General features: G+C 42.7%; 2 protein-coding genes across 3 annotated transcripts in view; one reads left to right on the forward strand and one right to left on the reverse strand.

Moving 5' to 3' along the window:
* The window catches only part of LOC126161866 (DNA repair protein REV1), a 117,357-nt gene extending 111,443 nt beyond the window's left edge, over positions 1-5,914 (reverse strand). The window contains exons 1-2 of one of the 2 annotated variants that reach the window (XM_049917982.1): positions 5,761-5,914; positions 5,533-5,656 (exon numbers count right to left, since the gene is read on the reverse strand). In XM_049917982.1, the coding sequence (XP_049773939.1) occupies positions 5,533-5,656; positions 5,761-5,808 (172 nt within the window). In that variant the 5' untranslated portion in view covers positions 5,809-5,914. The remainder of the gene's footprint in view (positions 1-5,532; positions 5,657-5,760) is intronic. The other variant, XM_049917983.1, reaches the window with a different exon arrangement.
* A 101-nt stretch (positions 5,915-6,015) lies between these two features.
* LOC126154495 (A-kinase anchor protein 9-like) overlaps positions 6,016-19,446 on the forward strand; it is a 510,657-nt gene continuing 497,226 nt past the window's right edge. Inside the window, exon 1 of the mRNA XM_049916148.1 lies at positions 6,016-6,275. Within this exon, the coding sequence (XP_049772105.1) occupies positions 6,228-6,275 (48 nt within the window). The 5' untranslated portion in view covers positions 6,016-6,227. The remainder of the gene's footprint in view (positions 6,276-19,446) is intronic.

Below are 19,446 nucleotides of genomic sequence, written 5' to 3' on the forward strand. Positions count from 1 at the left end.
ACTGCTCTGTGACAATACCAGAGAAGGAAAGTTGTTACACTCATCATATAGCAGAGATGCTGAGTCACAACAAAAGGATTCACACAATTATAGCTTTCGGCCATCAAGGTCTTTGTCAGCAGTAGAGACATACACACAAACACAATTGCGACTTGCACACATGTCTCAGAGAGCTGAAACCACACTGCGAGCAGCAGCACCAGTGCATGATGGGAGTGGCGACTGGGTGGGGATAAGGAGGAGGCTGGGGCAGGGAGGGGGAAGGATAGTATGGTGGGAGTGGCAGACAGTTGGGTGGTTGTTGTGGGGGAGGAGGCCAGGCAGCGAGGTAATCGGTCTCATCGGATTAGGGAAGGACGGGGAAGGAAGTCGGCCATGTCCTTTCAAAAGAACCATCCCGGCATTTGCCTGGAACGATTTAGGGAAATCACAGAAAACCTAAATCAGGATGGCCGGATGGGGGATTGGTGGCAGACAGTGAAGTGTTGCAGTTTAGACGGAGGGCAGGGGAGAAGGTTACGAGGAGGGAGGGGGAGGGGGTAAGTAGTGGAAAGGAGAGAAATAAAAAGAAATTAAAAGACTGGGTGTGGCAGTGGAATGACGGCTGTGTAGTGCTGGTATGGGAACAGGGAGAGGGCTAGATGGGTGAGGACAGTGACTAACGAAGTTTGAGGCCAGGAGGGTTACGGGAACATAGGAAGTATTGCAGAGAAAGTTCCCACCTGCGCATTTCATAACGCTGGTGTTGGTGGGAAGGATCCATATGGTACAGGCTGTGAAGCAGTCACTGAGATGAGGGATATCATGTTTGGCAGCGTGTGCAGCAACAGGGTGGTCCACTTGTTTTTTGGCTACAGTTTGTCGGTGGCCGTTCATGCGGACAGACAGCTTGTTGGTTGTCATGCCTACATAGAATGCAGCTCAATGGTTGCAGCTTAGCTTGTAAATCACACAACTGGTTTCACAGGTAGCTATGCCTTTAATGGGATAGGTGATGTTAGTGACTGGACTGGAGTAGGTGGTGGTAGGAGGATGTATGGGACAGGTCTTGCATCTGCGTCTATTACAGGGGTATGAGCCATGAGGTAAGGGTTTGGGAGCAGGGGTTGCGTAAAGATGGATGAGTATATTGTGAAGGTTCAGTGGACGGCGGAATACTACTGTAGGAGGGGTGGGAAGGATAGTGGGCAGGACATTTCTCATTTCAGGGCACGACGAGAGGTAATCAAAACCCTGGCGGAAAATGTAATTCAGTTGCTCCAGTCCTGGATTGTACTGAGTTATGAGGGAAATGCTCCTCTGTGGCCGCTCTGTGGGACTTTGGGAGATGGTGGGAACTGGAAAGATAAGGCATGGGAAATTTGTTCTTGTACAAGGATGGGAACATAATTACTGTCAGTGAAGGCATCAGTAAGACTCTCGGTATATTTTGAGAGGGACTGCTCGTCACTGCAGATGCGACAACCATGGGTGGCTAGGCTGTACGGAAGGGACTTCTTGGTATGGTATGGGTGGCAGCTGTCGAAGTGGAGGTGTTGTTGGTGGTTAGCAGGTTTGATATGGACAGAGGTACTGATGCAGCCATCTCTGAGGTGAAGGTCAACATCTATGAAGGTGGCTTATTGGGTTGAGTAGGACCAGGTGAAGCAAATGGAGGAGAAGTTGTTGAGGTTCTGGAGGAATGTGAATAAGGTGTCCTCACCTTCAATCCAGATAGCAAAGTTGCCATCATTGAATCTGAACCAGGTAAGGGGTTTAGTATTCTGGGTTTTTATGAAGGATTCCTCTAGATATCCCATGAATAGGTTAGCATAGGATGGTGCCATGCGGGTGCCCATAGCCGTACTGCAGATTTGTTTGTAGGTAATGCCTTTAAAGGAGAAGTGATTGTGTGTGAGGATATAGTTGGTCATGAGGACTAGGAAGGAGGTGGTTGGTTTGGAATCCACAGGACATCTGGAAAGGTAGTCTTCGATTGCAGTAAGGCCATGGGTATTAGGAATCTTAGTGTACAGGGAGGTGGCATCAATAGTGACGAGCAGGGCACCATGTGGTAAAGGGACAGGACCTGTGGAGAGTCGGTGGAGGAAATGGTTAGTATCTTTTATATAGGAGGATAGGTTCTGGGTAATAGGTTGAAGGTGTTGTTCTACAAGAACAGAGATTCTCACAATGGGGAGTCCTGGGTGGTTGGGTTTATGGACTTTAGGAAGCATGTAGAAGGTGGGAGTGCGGGGGGTGGTAGGGGTAAGTAGAGAGATGGACTCTGGGGAGAGATTCTGTGATGGGCCTAAGGATTTGAGTAGTGACTGGAGATCCTGCTGGATTACTGGAATGGGATCACTATGGCATGGTTTGTAGGTGGAAGTATCTGACACCTGACGGAGTCCTTCTGCCACATAATCCTTGCGGATCAAAACAACGATGGTGGAGCCTTTGACAGCAGGTAGGATTATAAGGTCGGGATCAGTTTTTAGATTTCGAGGCAAGGTTCGAGATTAAGAAATTCTGGAAAGTTAACAGGGGGTGGTGTGGAGGCAGTGCAGGTGGATCACGGTTGGATGGAGGAGTGAACTGTGTTAGGCAAGGTTCAATATTGGTCTTTGGTTGAGTATGATTGGTTGGGTAGGTGGCAAAAATTTTTTCCACTGTAGGGACCGGGAGAAGGAGAGAAGGTCTTTAACTAGTCCTGCATCGTTGAATTTGGGAGTGGGGCAAAATGTTAGGCCTTTGGAAAGGACTGGTACTTCTGTGGGACTAAGGTTTCTGGAGGAAAGGTTCATAACTGTGTTGCAGGTCTGTTTAGGTTCTGGGTTCTGTGTGGTGGTGGGAGGGAGTTTTGGATGGTGGGGTAAGTGTAGTAGGTCTGCGAGACAGGGTTTGTCAGATATGAGGGGGCGTGGGGAAGGTTTGGAGGTTGTTGTAGAAGTGGTGGACAGTGGTGCTCCAAGGTGGGAGTAGTAAGTGAGTACGATGGAGAGCTTTTTGAGGTGGCGTTGTGCATGTTGCTCAAGTTGCTGCAGGGAAAGTGTTTCAATGTGTGTTATGGGTTCCAGGAATTTGGGATTACATAGCAGGAGAATTTTGCAGATGGAGAGAAGGTACTGCAAGGAGGATTGGGCATGGTTGATATGGTTTTGCAGACTGTTGGTGAGAGCTAAGGATTGGTGGAATCTGAACAGGTGGAGGGTCATTGTGGAAGGAGGGGTGGCAACCAGAGATGGGTAATTTTCTTATTTATATAAATGATATGCCCTCTTGTATTACGGGTAACTCTAAAATATTTCTGTTTGCTGATGACACTAGATTGGTAGTAAAGGCTGTTGTGTGCAATATTGGCTCGGTTACAAATAGTGCAGTTCATGAGCTAAGTTCAGGGCTTGTAGAAAATAAACTAACACTTAATCACAGTAAGATTCAGTTTTTGCAGTTTCTAACAAACAATTCAACAAAACCTGACGTTTTAATTTCACAAAATGGGCAGATGATTAGTGAAACTGAACAGTTCAAATTTCCAGGTGTTCATATAAATAGTAAACTGTTGTGGAAAGACCATGTTCAGGATCTTGTTCAAAGACTTAATGCTGCCATTTTTACTATTTGAATGGTATCGCAAGTGAGTGATCGTTCTACACGAAAATTAGTCTACTTGGCTTATTTTCATTCGCTTATGTCATATGGTGTTATATTCTGGGATAACTCTTCCCATTCTAAAAGGATATTTTTGAATCAGAAACGGGCGGTTCGGCCATTAAGTGATAAGTCCAATAACCTCTTGTCGACCCCTGTTCACAAGTCTGAGTATTTTGACATTGGCCTCTCAATATATATATTCCTTACTGTCATTTCTTGTTAACAATATTAGCTTATTCCCAAGAATAAGCAGCTTTTACTCAGTTAATACTCGGCAGAAATCAAACCTGCATTTGGATCAGATTTCCTTAACTCTTGTGCAGCAAGGTGTGCAGTATACTGCTGCAATCATTTTGAATAAGCTATCACTTGAATTCAAAAATCTTAGCAATAATCCACGCACTTTCAAATCGAAACTGAAGAGTTTCCTAATGGGTCACTCCTATTCTGTCGAGGAGTTCCTTGAAAAAGTAAGCTGATTCTTGTTGTATTGTTGATTGTGTTTACTTAAACTTATGGATTGACTTTTTGGGTTCATAAACATTTTATTTTTATCTGTTATACTTCTATGTTGTAATTTCATGCACGGACACATTCAATGACCTTGGAGATTTGCTCCTCAATTTGGTCCTACGGACCCCGATGACTAAATAAAATAAAAACACAAATAAACTTTCTGCATATGGGAAAATCATTTATTAAAGTGAGGTGAGAGAATTGAAAATTAGTAAGCTTAGATAAAGGCAACAGAATCCTGTCTGAATGGAGGGGGAGATAAGTGTCAAACATCTAGTTGACAATGAGGTCATAAGAGACAGCTGGCTGAAAGAAACAGCTCTCTACAGTGAATGTGAATTTAACTGCAGACAAACAACTTCCTTCCTTGCTATTCTTAAAGCTGTTTATATACAAATTATGGATAGTGCAACTAAATTTAGCCTATGTGTAACTGAAAAGTGTCTTTACTTGTATAAATATGTAATTATGTGCTTATGTACTAGCCAACACAACTTGTATTTAAAAAGGTAAAACATTTCACATGTATGTAACTGTGGATTATGCCCTACGCAACTTAAAAGCTGTTCATGAGGTAATCAATAAATAAGCAAATAAAAGTTTATAACCAAAAATTTTGCAGTATGCTTGGCAGATACCTTGGATTTTTATATTCATTTGCCAATATCTTTACTTTCTTACACTATCTATGGTTAATAATACCTGTTTAATCAACATGACCTCTGAAATTCGTAATTAATATTACACAACAAATAATGTCCATGTAGCCTTGTGTTACATTTCAGAATGTAGTCTTGTTTTCTTATTTGAAACTTATTAACTGGCTGCTAGAATCTTCATACAGGAAGTTGGACAGCCCCAGAAATTAAACTAAAAGACTACCTTACTTGGGAACTTTTATAATTTATCAGAATATCTGGACACTGCACTGTAAATTCAAGATAGCATTAAGGTTCTTATAAAGCAAGTTTTAATTTCTCCAAAATACAGGTGGCTGAAGTGTGTTCTACAGACTTACAAAAATTTTTGTAGTATTAGACAGAAATATCACATGAACAATCTAATAGTAAGAGCTATTGCCTTTCATCTGAATAAGCTGCTTATAAAATTGTCACTGCAAGCAGATTAGTAATATCAAGGCTTCTTGTTAGTATAAGGGGCTGTATCTCCAGGTTAATGTAAAACATGACTTATGTTATAGCCCTTAAGGTATGGTGACATTTATGGAACACGATGTGGAAATGAATAACATGACCGAAAGGGCACTTTCTGCGGCAGCAAAGGCAATTCTTCATGAAACAGAAACGAAGAAGTGTCATACATACTAGAAAATAAGAGCACATGGAAGGGAGGACGTAATAGGTTTGATAAGACTGTACGTACTTGTATAGCCATTAACGTATATGGAAACACCTCTGAATATATCGCTTGTTGTCCCTTTTAACTTCTTCGATTCATCCATGAACTGCTCAAGAAGCTTCGACTTTTTTGCTTCCATATATCCGCCCTGAAATATTATTTTGTGCTGTGCGAACTTTTCATTACAATTACTCAAGGTAATTACAACACAATGACGAAATATGGAAAGAAATATAATAATTCAGAACAGACCCAACTGGCAAATCCATTATCTTCAACAGGCCTCTTTTTCTTGATCATTACTGGTATTCTCTCTAACAAGCACGTTTACCACAATTTCACTGTGTTTACATCACATCTCTCATCTCAATACTTGACACTTGACAGAATTACCGCGCTTGTCAAAGATATTCATATTTCCACAGATAAAATAGTTTTGCTGTGAAGTTCTTGGATCAGTGCAAGCAATTTGTAAATAATCACTGTGCGTAGTTTGGTTACGGACAGCGAAGTACGTGGGATATGATGCTTGCAGGAGACGAAGGCTTGGCATTTGTGTTTGTATATTCGAGTGAAAGTTTGTTTAGAAAAGTGTAGCGTTTGATTGCTGGAGTAGTGAGTAATGTCATAGTGAATGAGGGCGGGTGTTAATTGTATATCTAGAATGACAGGACCCCCGAAGTGTAGATCTTCGATAGAAAGTAAATTTAGCTAGTAGAATGGATGATGAAGAAAGGCAAAGAAAAGTGGACATCGGAAGAGAGAAGGTCAGTTAAGAAGTAAAGTGCCGAAAATAACTGAAATCAGTGTCATTAAATTTACATTAAGTTATTGTGCTGTGACTAACACTTTAGAATTTATGGTACCGCAATACGTACAAATCATTCTCATTTTATTGTCATACAGACAATTCGTTTATAAATATTTTTCTATGTTTTCTGATATTCACTCCTACACGTGAGCGTAAGAGATCCCATTACTATTCGTTTAACCAGTTGCAGGCAGCTTTAGTCTGTACATCTGACGCCTGGGGTGGTGTAATAGTAGTAGATGCAGTAGTAGTAGTAGTTTTATTATTTATCTGTTAATTACTTTTGCAGTGATATTGCACATTGATATTATGTTATTATAGTTTAAGGAAAAAAATATATAAATCAGTGATATATCTTTAAATTCTTATGGGTGTTGCTTGTCAAGTATGGGCAAGGTAGCCTGTCGTGGCCTTATAGTAGAAACTTTGTTGACATTTGCCCGAAATAATTAGCAAAATGTAAAGCATGGTAGGGATTAGAGTCTCCATCCTCCTCAATACAAGGCTAGTTAGCTTGAGACAGTGCAACACTGTTGTGTTAATATGTTCTCGTGAGGAAATTATTTAATAATGTCAAAAGCTAGTGCTACAATGTTAATTCATTACTCAACACTAACAATGCACATTTAATAAACACAGATTTCATAATGTAACTCTCTAGTGGTATACTGTTCATTCAGTTCTCAACACCAATAACTGCAAACTATAGGCCCCTACACACGCTATTAGCAGTCTTCAAGACAGTGGCAGTAATATTTGGCTTTATTTTCTGTACCAAAGGTTTCTAATTGCTTGCACAGTAAATAGTCGGCATCTTTCCACAATGTGTGAAGAGTTGAGCTCAGAAAGAGGATAAAATATTATTCATTGCAGAGTTTTGATTTAAGATTTATCAGCGTATAGCAGAATTGCATTGTTAAATGAAAAATTGCATTGTTATTTACTTGTGTTTCATTTTTAACCAAACCCCTGCTCACTCTTACCCGAGTAGCCTAATTCTACCCTTTGTAGATTGTGTAACGTAACAGGTGCTATTTGATTATTTTTTTTATTTTTTAATCTGTCATACTTAACCTTCTTAGGCAGTTTATAACACAATATAGTATATCTTGTTCCATGGACCTGGACAGTACTATCTGTGCGGCAATTATCAATATTATTCTTGATGTGCTTAACTGAATGCACTCAGATGATGTAGTTAAAATCCTCAATGTTTCTCGGTATTGTTTCATATTTTGGGGAAGATTCCAGTTCCACCTGTCTGCTTGTACCTGTCAAATAACTATGTTATATTGTGTGGCTCAATGGCACAGTGCAAGTCTTTCTGCTTTCTGTTTGTGCACTTATTACAAGCCACATCATTGTTCCATGGGTCAAAGTTAACTCCTGGTATCGATAGGTTCGACTGACTCCAACATTCCAACAGTTTGCTACAAGAATTTATGAACACACAGCATTTAATGAAGAAGGCGCTGATTTTTGTTTCACATCATAATGAGATTTCGGCACATCAGTGGTACATGTGAATAGCTATCTAGCCCTTTTTTGTTTAGTATTCAGGTAATTGTCTTCCTAAATGGGAATCCTGAAATGGATTTCATATTACATAAGCTTTTCAGATATGGAGTTGCTTTAACAAGTGACCGTATTCCAACAGAACTTTAAACGCAAGCAGAGCTAAATCAAACCGAATATGGAGAGAGGAATATGATTAATGTATGGGACCAGTGTAGGACTTGTTACAATAAGACTCTTGTGCTTGACAGTGGGAACTTATATACTTCCACATAAAAACACTTTTTTAAATTTTTTCCTAATGTATGGAGTCTTGATTGACTATCATTCTTTATTGCTACTGAGAATCTAAGCTGTAATTATTATTATTATTTTTTCATTTGCTGGCACTATGTTATTAATAAGTTTAACTGAATACATTTTATATGTAAGTTAACAGCTCTTTGTTACTGTAGTTTGCATATAGCCTAGTCTTATTTAATGACAAAGGTGGTGATATTTGTTTGAAAAACTAGCTTATAAATTAAGAACAACAGGGTAAGGTAGAAGATAGCTACACTGGGCTCCCATTTACACAAAATAATGCTTACATTCTTGTCCGCATATGTAGATTTAGGTCTTTGACAGTTTTTAACTTTCAGCAAAAGTCAGGATGATTTATTTGAAAAACCTGTGCAATTGTCTTCCCTGTCCTTCTCCAGTCTGAATTTGTGCTCCTTCCTAATGCACTTGTTGATGATTAGACTTAGAATATAGTTGAAGAAAGAGGAAGCGGTACCCTACCATTGCCATTAGTGAGTACTGCCTCATAATTACATGAAGCCTTGCATGCTGTCATCTTGTTCCTACATGTAATGTTAATGCAGATGAGTAGCAATCCCATAATGTTTAGACACAGTGTTAGTAGTGTGCCACCTGACACAGTCACATTGATTTAATGTCTGGGTGTAACGTTGCAAAACAATATGAAATTGAACAAACATGAAGGGATTGTAATAAAAAAGGCAAATGATTGGCTTTAGTTTATCGCGAGGCTTTCGGGTAAGTGTGGTAAAGAAGACCACATATAGGACACTAGTACAACCCATTCAGCAGTACAGATGTGTCCGATTCCACCTGTCCGCTATGACCCATGATGTCGTCAGTATGGCGGAAACGTCTAGTTCTAGGGTATACAATATGGTAACAATGATATCTCAACATACACATACTAACAAAAATAAAAATGACATAACAACATCTCACTTCAAAAATAAAATGGAACTAATAGGACAACCATAGAAATTTTGGGCTTTAGAGCAGGGACAAACCAAATATACAACAGTAAAAAGCACTGCACCATGCTAAAACAAATAATATTGAAAAAAATTAAATTACAACATTCTGCTGTACCAACAAAACCATAGGAATTGGACATTTCCTTAACCTATATAGATCAATCACAACTATCGATACCAAAAAACCAACACCTACAACTCCAAAAATTGAAATCGGACATTTCCCTTGACCTATGTATCTCAACCCCAGCTGTTGATACCAAAAACCAACACCTACTTCTCCAAGAGATGGAATTGGGGATTTGCCTTGACCTATATAGCTCAACAACAGCTACCAGTACCAAAAAACCAACACTTACAACTCCAAAATGTGGAACCAAAACCCCAACGGTTCAAAATCCCAAATACCCCATATTCAATACATGAATTAAAACACAATCAACCTTCATAAATATACAACAGCAAAACATCACAATTACTATAGAATTCAATCAAAACAAAAGCCAAGGTTGGCACACGTATACACAAGCATACATATGCGTGCACACAAACTCACCCATGTTACTGCACCAACTACCTAAACTCAAAACCACATTAGCACGATGAGACCAAAATTCAAATGAATCCAATACCACACGTTAAGCTCAGCTTGTCCATAGCCACTCTTAGAGGGCACTATGAAATACAACACGACATCTGCAAACACAACAAACTCAAAAATACTGCACAATATTGATGTCACACACCACAACACCAGTATGTCATGGGTCAAAGCACACGGATGAAATCGGATGCTTCCTTTGACCCACCCATTCTTGAGTATTGTTTGAGTATTTGGTGTCCACATCAGGTTAGATAAGGAAGACATTGAAACAATACAGAGGTGGGCTGCAACACATTGTTACCAGTAGGTTCGGAAAACACGCAAATATTACAGATATGCTTCAGCACTGAAATGTGAATCCCTGGTGGGAATTCTATTTTCTTTTCAGGAAACGCTGCTGAGAAAATTTAGAGAATTGGCATTTGAAGCTTACTGCAGAACAATTCTACCACTGCCAATGTACATTTTGCATAAAGACATGAAGATAAGAGAAATTACGCCTCATAAAGAGGCATATACAGGGTGTTACGAAAAGGTACGGCCAAACTTTCAGGAAACATTCCTCACACACAAATAAAGAAAAGATATTATGTGGACATGTGTCCGGAAACGCTTAATTTCCATGTTAGAACTCATTTTAGTTTCAGCAGTATGTACTGTACTTCCTTGATTCACCGCCAGTTGGCCCAATTGAAGGAAGGTAATGTTGACTTCGGTGCTTGTGTTGACATGCGACTCATCGCTCTACAGTACTAACATCAAACTCCTGCACATTTCAGTCGAAGTGTTCGTAGGCTTCTCAACTACAGATTCTGTGACCGATGGATTGCTAGAGGCGGACCAATTCCATGGCCTCCATGCTCTCCTGACCTCAACCCTCTTGACTTTCATTTATGGGGGCATTTGAAAGCTCTTATCTACGCAACCCCGGTACCCAATGTAGAGACTCTTCGTGCTCGTATTGTGGATGGCTGTGATACAATACGCCATTCTCCAGGGCTGCATCAGCGCGTTAGGGATTCCGTGCGACGGAGGGTGGATGCATGTATCCTCACTAACGGAGGACATTTTGAACATTTCCTGTAGCAAAGTGTTTGAAGTCACGCTGGTACGTTCTGTTGCTGTGTGATCCATTCCATGATTAATGTGATTTGAAGAGAAGTAATAAAATGAGCTCTAACATGGAAAGTAAGCGTTTCCGGACACATGTCCACGTAACATATTTTCTTTCTTTGTGTGTGAGGAATGTTTCCTGAAAGTTTGGCCGTACCTTTTTGTAACACCCTGTATATAGTCATTTTTCCTTCACTCTGTTTGTGATTGGAACAAGAAAGAAAGTGATTAGTATTGGTACAGGATATGCTCCACCATGTGCCACATGATGGCCCGCAGAGTATGTATGTAGATACACATATGCATCTTATAATACTACACTAACTGAAGAAATGAACTGTAGCAAAAACTTGTTTAATTTTGTACAGAGCACACTTTAATCATTTGGTCTGTGAACCATGAAATATGTTTGTATATGCAGAAGAGACTTGGAGACACTGCAAGGCTTCAGGTAGACTTTATAATGATAAATGAGATATTTTATAACCTGGTTTTAAATCTGCAGTACATTTCCAGGGGGCATAGTGGACTCTGACCTCGGGTTATTGGTTATGAACAGAATATTAAAACTGAAGATATTGAAGTAAGATAGGGAATTAAGTAAATAAGCTGTGGATAAGTTGAAAGAGCCAGAGGTGGTTGAGGGTTCCAAAGGGAACATTAGGCAATTATTTATTGAAATGATGACAAGAAGGGCATGCAGCCACCCTCCACTAACATTACCGAATCCAGTTTAACGTGCCATTCCAAGTGAAGGTACAGGATAAGGCCAGGAAAAAAGATAATGATTGAGATCTGTGGTGTTCACTCTGATACTCCTCTAGCAGGTGTGCAGAGATATTTCTAAGGATTCCATTTACTTTGCTGCAGGCAGCAGAACCTTGTCATACCATGTTTCTGCAATTAATAGGTGTTAATGCAGTCCAATGAAAGTTATTTAAGTCACATTCTACATCTACATCTTTGTTTATTTAACCTGACCTGATTAGGGCCTTCAGGCACTCTCTTACACCAGACTGAGGTTTCACACAATACAGTACCTTTTTTTTTTTTTTTTAACATAATAACCACCTAAGAAATAACAACTTTAATATGAAAAATAGTATTAAAATGATTTGAGTTTCTATAGAGACAATGTTAGTAAATAGTGCTGACTATGAACTAATAAAGTTAATACTGACAGTACTTCTAATACTGCTGCTGCTAATAATAATAGTAATAATAATAATACTGGTAATAATTATAGTAGGCAGTTCCAGTTGCTCCATCTGACTGGTTCATTGTTGGACCAATTTGTATCTCTCTATATACATTTGATTGAACTGAATTGCTAAGGACCATATCTGTTAAGAATTGCGTCATGCAAGGAATGGGTCTTACATGTCATTTCTTTCGCCTTTCTCAGATGATTGGGAAGATACTTTAGTCCTTCCCATGATATCCCATTGGTTCTCCAGTGTTTCAGCTGCTAAATGTGTTTCAGTTGTGAAATGGATTGTAATGATCGAAGCAAGCCGGGTGGCACAGTGATTAAGAAAGTGTACTCTTAACTGGGAGGAGTGGATTTCTAGTTCCCAGCTGGCCATCCAAGTTTCAGTTGTCTATAATTCCTCTTGAAGCGTCACAGCTGATTTCCTACCACATTCAGACCCAATCTAAGTATGTGCTTTAGTAATTATTGACCTCCTAGGGAGCTCACAACTCTTTCATGAGTACTCAGATGGTGAGCATTAAGCTCGAAGCTATTGCAGTACTTTGTCTTTTCTTGTAGGCCCTACTGTAGTTTTACTCTCTGATTATATATTTCCTCAGACTTAGTCTCTAGGCCACATTCCCTGCTGACAACCTAGCATGCTTTTAGGATGTAGATAATGACTTTTCGCACTTCATTCCTTTATTTTACACAAAATATTGTGTTCAGTCCCCACAAGTTAATATGGCGTCCACCTTAAAAAAAAAAAAAAAAAAAAAAAAAAAAAAAAATTTCTTTTCTAAGAAGTACGGGCCATTAGGTGGTTGGGGGGTGGGGGGGGGGGTTGTTCACTCATTATCATTACCCAGCAGCATGTTAGCTTGTCCATGTTGGGGGTTGTAAGGTGCCCTTATAGTGGTAATCCCCTGAAAATGCAGGATACACATTACTGATGGTCGCACTGTCACCACCCTGTACATGCTGAAGGGTAGGTACTTGTCCCTATGGGGACACTGAACTCCATACCACTGGCCATCAAGCCAGGTGGCCCTTGCTCTGGCATTGTGGTGCTCATGCGAAGAGCCCTTGTTCACGGAGGTGGCAGCATGGTGGATATCTGGTGTCATGAAATGCTAAAGTTACTGTCCAGTAGCCACAAGGCTTTGGCAGTCTCTTCAGGCAGTCCACAAATCAGTGCAGATCATTACGACCTTAGGAACTTCCCTCCTTGGCCATGCCATCGGAGGAACCCAAAGCCAAGCAATTTGCAAACACTTACTGCTCTCAATTCCTAGTTTGCACCCAGACAGGTAGAGGATCCTTTTCCTCTTCTAAACATTTGTTCTTTGTGGAGAACATTAAAAACATGTTTGGTGAACTCTCTTCCCTTAGTAAATAATGGAGGGGTTCCATCTTAATTAAAATTACAAATCTTACCCAGTCTTGGGTGTTACTCTCTTGTAAACAACTTGGCGATATACTTGTTACCATAATGCCCTATACATTGAAACCTAACACCGGTAGTTGGAGTACCATGTTAATACTTGGAGAAGTAAGAGATCTGCTTTGTACGTTGCGGCCCACCAGACAACAGGGTTGACACCAGAGCATTCATCTTCAGTTTTGAGGAAGATTCATTTACAGAGAAGGTCAAAATCACTGCTGTAATGTGGAACTGTATTTCTCACCCCTGATGTGTCGCTTTAAATGGCAGTGCTTTGTGCATATGTCTTCCCACTTTGTTGGCAGTACCTAGTGTATTTACTCCCTCAGTGTTGACATCTGGTAGCCACACAAATTATGGGGGCTATAGGCCCTCCCCCTCTCCTGTTTCCTGCAACGCCATCTTCAGGAACCACTCTCTACACCCAGCCAAAGAAGCAGCTTCCTCCTCCAGTGTCCACAGGTGACAGGACTTCCTTTTGGGAACCCTTCTCCTCAGAAATCTACAGAGCAATGACGAGACACCAGTCAGTGGCTGAAGGAGCCACCGACTGTGAGTTGCAGGGCTGCCCCCTCCTCTTGTCTCCTATGTCCATGGTGGATTGATTCTCGGACACCAGAAGCAGTGAAAAAGAAAAAGTAGTAGTCTCAGGAGAAGGTGACTCTGGTGACTGCAAATGTGTCAGAGCCCCACACATTATTAGCCTCCAAACACATGCTCCTTGGTGTTGTTCCACCGCCACCAGCGACAGACCATGATCTTGGGTTGTGACCTGTCATCTTGGTCCTGTCACACCCCATCATGACACCCTTAACATGACAGCTCAATGTAACCACAATGGATATTACCGTCACATGCCAACACTGCATCTAATTTCCATCAGTTCTGTCCAAGAGTCACATTTCACTGACAACCATTTTCACACTCTTCGCGGTTACCATAAATTCTGTAGAAACCATACTCGTCTTGAGAGAGCATCTGGAGGGGCCTATACATGTATTTGTACAGATATCATCAGTGAATGGGTTCCCCTGTGTACCCCATTGGGAACTATAGCAGTGCAAATGGAAACAACTCCAGTAATCAATGTTCGTAACATTAACTTGTCTCCTGGTAGACCAAGCAATGTGGCACACTGGTTAGTGCATGTTTCAAACACGGTCTGGCCGTCCTGGTTTAGGTTTTCCATGATTTCCTTAAGCTGCTTCAGGTAAATACTGAGATGGTCCCGTTGAAAGGGTGTGGCCAATTTCCTTCTCCATTGTTCCCTAATCTGATGGGACTGATAACCTCGTTGTTAGGTCCCCGCCCCCAAACCACCAACCAACCAACCAACCAACCAACCAACCAACCTCCAGGCAGGCCACTTACATACCTTATACCTTAATCCAAAAACTGTGCCCCTCCCCCCCTCTCCTTTTCCTCCTACTTGGGTATTTCAGAATGAACCACCCTCTGCAGGGAAGTACCATGTCATCTGATTGGGGCCTTCTGACTGCCAGCGTCTTTCTGATATTGATCTGTATCTCTGCAGTGATGATAATCCTACCCATTTAAGTGCCACCTATCTCACCTTTCAGCTACTGACCACTGATCTCTTCCCCCAATTTCTTGGGTTCTCTACAATGGTCACTACAGTATGATCTTTGTAATAGTGGCTATTTTCCAGTGATTCTGTCCATCCATGTCACCAACTGAGAAACTAATTACCATGATGGGGTCTTGAAAGAGTTATCTGGTAGTTATATATCTCTGCTATCATCTTTGTCTCCTCTCTCTTACATCAACAAGGTAGCGGCAGATGTATCTGATGTGATCACCACAATCACAAGAACTGCTATTCCTCTTTCCGCAGGTTCCCTCTGTTGCCAGCCCATTGCATGGTGGACTAAATACATTGTAACAGCTATTCACGATTAAATTGCTCCACAACCTCCACCACACATTTGTCGGCATAGCATATATAAGGGTCAGATTTCACAGCCAGCTCTCAAAAACGAGCTGTCATTCACAGACACCGTCATCACTTTTAAATGGCTGCATGCTAAGGCTCGCTATCTAATTAAACACAGTTAGGAGGAATGCTAGAATAATTAGGTTTCCATGAGAATGACTAGTTCTTCATTCTTTCACCCTGCCCTCCCTCCCTCCCTCCCCTCTCTTCACTCCTTCTCCATTGCCCCTTCCTTTCCCCTCTCTCTCAGCGTTCTGATTTATGTAGACCTGGCTATCCATCTGGTTTCCTGTATTGGTTGCAATTTTGTTCCTTTTGCCTATTCTTTCATCCTTTTTTGGCGTTTAGGTCCCCGCTTGAGATTTAACGTCCACTTCAAAATTTCCTGTTTTTAGTGTTAGCTATTTGGGGAAGACCTCCCTCCCTAGCATCTACATCTACAGTGTGGATTCCCCTCTCCCCCCCCCCTCCCTTCCTTACCCTCTCCTTTTTCCACTGTAACACCCTTCCACCCTGCTAGGTCACCAGCATGTGTAGCCAGTCCGTGTTGTGGGGCTGTTATGTACCTATATGGCTGAGCCCCCTCACAACACAAGGATCACGCTACTGACACCTGAGCTGTTCCCTCCCCTTTTATGCCAAGGAGTGCTTGCTTATCTTTTTGGAGCATCTTTTTGGAGCATCTTTTTGGAGCATATGCCAGATGACCCTCGCTGTGGCTGGGTGGCACCCATGGGGAGAGCCCCTGGTCAGAGTGGGTGGTATCAGGGCAGAATCTTGGCGCATGAAGCATGTCAAGCTGCAAAAATCTGGCCGTTCTGAAATGACCATATCTTCGAATGATGAGTGATCATTGAATGCTGCTTCGTATGACCTGGCAACCTTCCCTTCCCTGGCTACACCATGGGAGAATGCCCAGGCTCGCTGACTTGGGATGAAACACTTTCCCCGCTGCCTTGTCTGTACTAGGATGGATGGGGGTAAATTCACTGCCCAAAAGCCATAATTTTTTGTGGAGAATATCAAGGACAAGTTTGGTGAAGTGGAGTCTCTTAGATGTGGTCGGGCTCCCTGTTGATCAAAGCTTCTTCTGCCACCCAATCTGCAGTATTTCGTGCCTGTGATCGTCTTGGCAATGTCCCCGTGTCTATTACGCTTCACCAATCTCTGAAGATAGTCCAGGGAGTGATTTTTTGTAGGGACCTCATCCTGCAAACAGATGAGGAACTCTGGGCTAATCTGGAACGGCGTGGCGTTCATTTTGTTCTACATGTACAGAAGGGTCACAAAGACAACTGCACCGATACTGGTACCTTCATTCTGGTTTTCGAGGGGGATATCATCCCAGAGAAGATCAATATTATGTGCTACAGATGTGATGTTGAGCCATACATCCCTCCACCCATGCAGTGATTTTGGTATTTGCGTTTTGGGCATATTTCTTTCTGTTGTACAGAGGACCCTCTGTGTGGTAACTGGGCCACCCACTCCATGAAGGAAGCCCCTGTGTGTGTGTGTGTGTGTGTGTGTGTGTGTGTCAATTGTGCTGACTGCCAATCCCATCACTCTCCATATTGCCCGGCTTACAAGAGAGAAAAGAAATTCCAAGAATACAAGTCCCTGGATCACCTGTCATACGCTGAGGTCAGCCTGAAGTATGAGAGACTCCATCCAGTGTCACTATCTTCAACTTTTGCCTCTGTTACTTCATTCCCTTCTACTACCTCTTCCTTACCCCAGCACTGTCTCCTTCTCCCTGCCCCCTCCCCTGAGGTTCCCATGCCCTCCTGTCCGGGAGCAAACCCCTTCCTGGCTGAAGAAGTGTCCCCCTTCTTCAGCACCCTTCTCCTCAACGTCTCTCAGGCCGGAAGACTCATACCATCACTTGTCCAGGAGATGCACCATCTGTGCACCACAAGGTCACCCGCTCTCTTTCGGATCCAGATCTTGCAGCAGCCTGTATTCCCACTGTGTCCTGCCCTCCTCCTCCTCCTCTGAAAGAGAAGAAACATAAATCTCAAGACAAGCCCCCCTCCCTCCCCCCCCCCCCCCCCTTGCTGGTGCACCTGGAGGTGCCATCTCCCCCCTCGCAACCTGAGTCTGACATCTTAATCTTATTTATGGATGTCACCCCATCCTTGTCGGTGATGAGTACTGAGTGAGTGACATGACGTCCTCTCAGCTTCTTTTTGTCTAGCCTGGGCTCTCGCTACACGATCATCCAGTGGAATTGCAATGGATACTATCGTTAAATACTGGAAATGCAACGTATTGTCTCCTCCTTATCTTCGTTCGGTCTTGTTATTCAAGAAACTCATTTCCGTGATGACCACTGTCCAACATTTCATAGTTATCAGGCGTTCTGTTGGAACCATGCTGGCCCGGTGATCTGCACATTGGTTCACTCCAATGTCATTAGTGACTGGATCCCCCTATGTACCAACTTGGAAGGAATAGTGGTTTGAGTGCAAACGATTCTGTCAGTAACCATTTGCAATGTCTACTTCCCTCCAGGTAGGCTGCTTTCTTATGTTGCACTGTCTGCCTTAATTCAGTAACTCCCACCCCTGTGTCTCCTCCTTGAGGACTTCAGTAACCACCACCCACTGTAGGGGGAGTGTCACTTCAATGGGTAGGGGTATCCTAATTGACCAATTTATCACAGACCTCGATTTGTGTCTCCTCAGTGATGGTTCCCCTACCCACTTCAGTGCTGCTCATGGCACCTTCTCTGCTATCAATCTCATGATCTCCTCACCTGCTCTCGTGGCTTCCCTACATTGGTAATCCAATGGTGACCTATGTGACAGTCACCACTTTCCGGTGAGTCTATCGTTCCCCTGCTGCTACCAGGCAGACAGGCCCCCACGTTGGGCATACCGCATTGCCGATTGACCTTTATGTATGTCTGCTGTACACTTTGACACCTCCCTATTGAATTCCATTGATGTAGTCATGCAAGGCTTCTCTGCCACTGTTCTTTGTGCTGCTGCCACTGCTATCCCCTTATACATAGGTCCTCCTCCTTGTCGATCGGTACCGTGGCAGACCAAGGATGTCACAGTTGCTTTTCAGGACTGCTGTTGGGCACTGCAGTGATTTAAGTGACACCCTCCACAGATCAACCTACTTGCTTTTAAGCATGTCCATGCTAAGGTTCGTTAGCTTATTAAGCAGAGTAAAAAGGAATGCTGGGAGTGCTATGTTTCCTCCCTGAGGACATATGTCTGTTCATCGCAGATTGATCTAAGCTCTCCATAGCCTTCTGGGCTGCCAACGACAGTCAACTGTCCAGAGTCTTAATCTCCAAGGTGCTCTGTGCACTGATCCGTTGGTCCTCGCTGAACACCTCGCAAGACACTTTGCAATGCCATCAGCATCCTCTTCGTACTCTACCTTTCTCCAGCAGAAATTCATAGTTGAACACCCCCCAGGGTGTTCACAACTCTTTTGCGGACACGTGCGTAGCGAGCACGGGACCCCGAGCTAATGTGGCCCTCCTTCCTTTCCGGGCTGCATACCTTCCCTTTCCTCATCCTTCCTCCTCCCCCATCTTTGCCTCCCCCTCACCTCTGGCTCTTTCCTTCCCTTTCTCCCCCTCTAGGAGTATGGTTTGCGCCTATGTCCGGAGACGGACGCTCTTAACTGTTACACATTCTTTGCTTTCTATACTTGCAAGTCTTCGTCCTTCCTCTGTCCTTCTCTTTTCCTTCCCGCTTCTCTCTGCACTTTTCTCCGCTGCGGCGTTTGAGACCCCTCTTCTTTCCTTTCGCTTTCTCTTTTTTCCTCCCTGTGCGTGTCTGAAGGCCGACCCACGCACTTCCATGCGTACCCGGTGACGGGGTAACGCGTAATTCCCCGCCCCGGGTAGACAGGTAGGACACGTACGTACCCCCTGGTAACGGCCAGGCCCAGGGAGAGGTGATTACCTGAGCTGATACCTTCTGAAAGTGCCGATTGGTCCCTCCGTCCGTTTGTCGGGAGGTGTGACCTGAGGCGTGAACAATCACCTGAGGCGGGAGTGCCCT

This window comes from Schistocerca cancellata, chromosome 2 (genome assembly GCF_023864275.1).
Source record: "Schistocerca cancellata isolate TAMUIC-IGC-003103 chromosome 2, iqSchCanc2.1, whole genome shotgun sequence".
Lineage (NCBI taxonomy): Eukaryota > Metazoa > Arthropoda > Insecta > Orthoptera > Acrididae > Schistocerca > Schistocerca cancellata.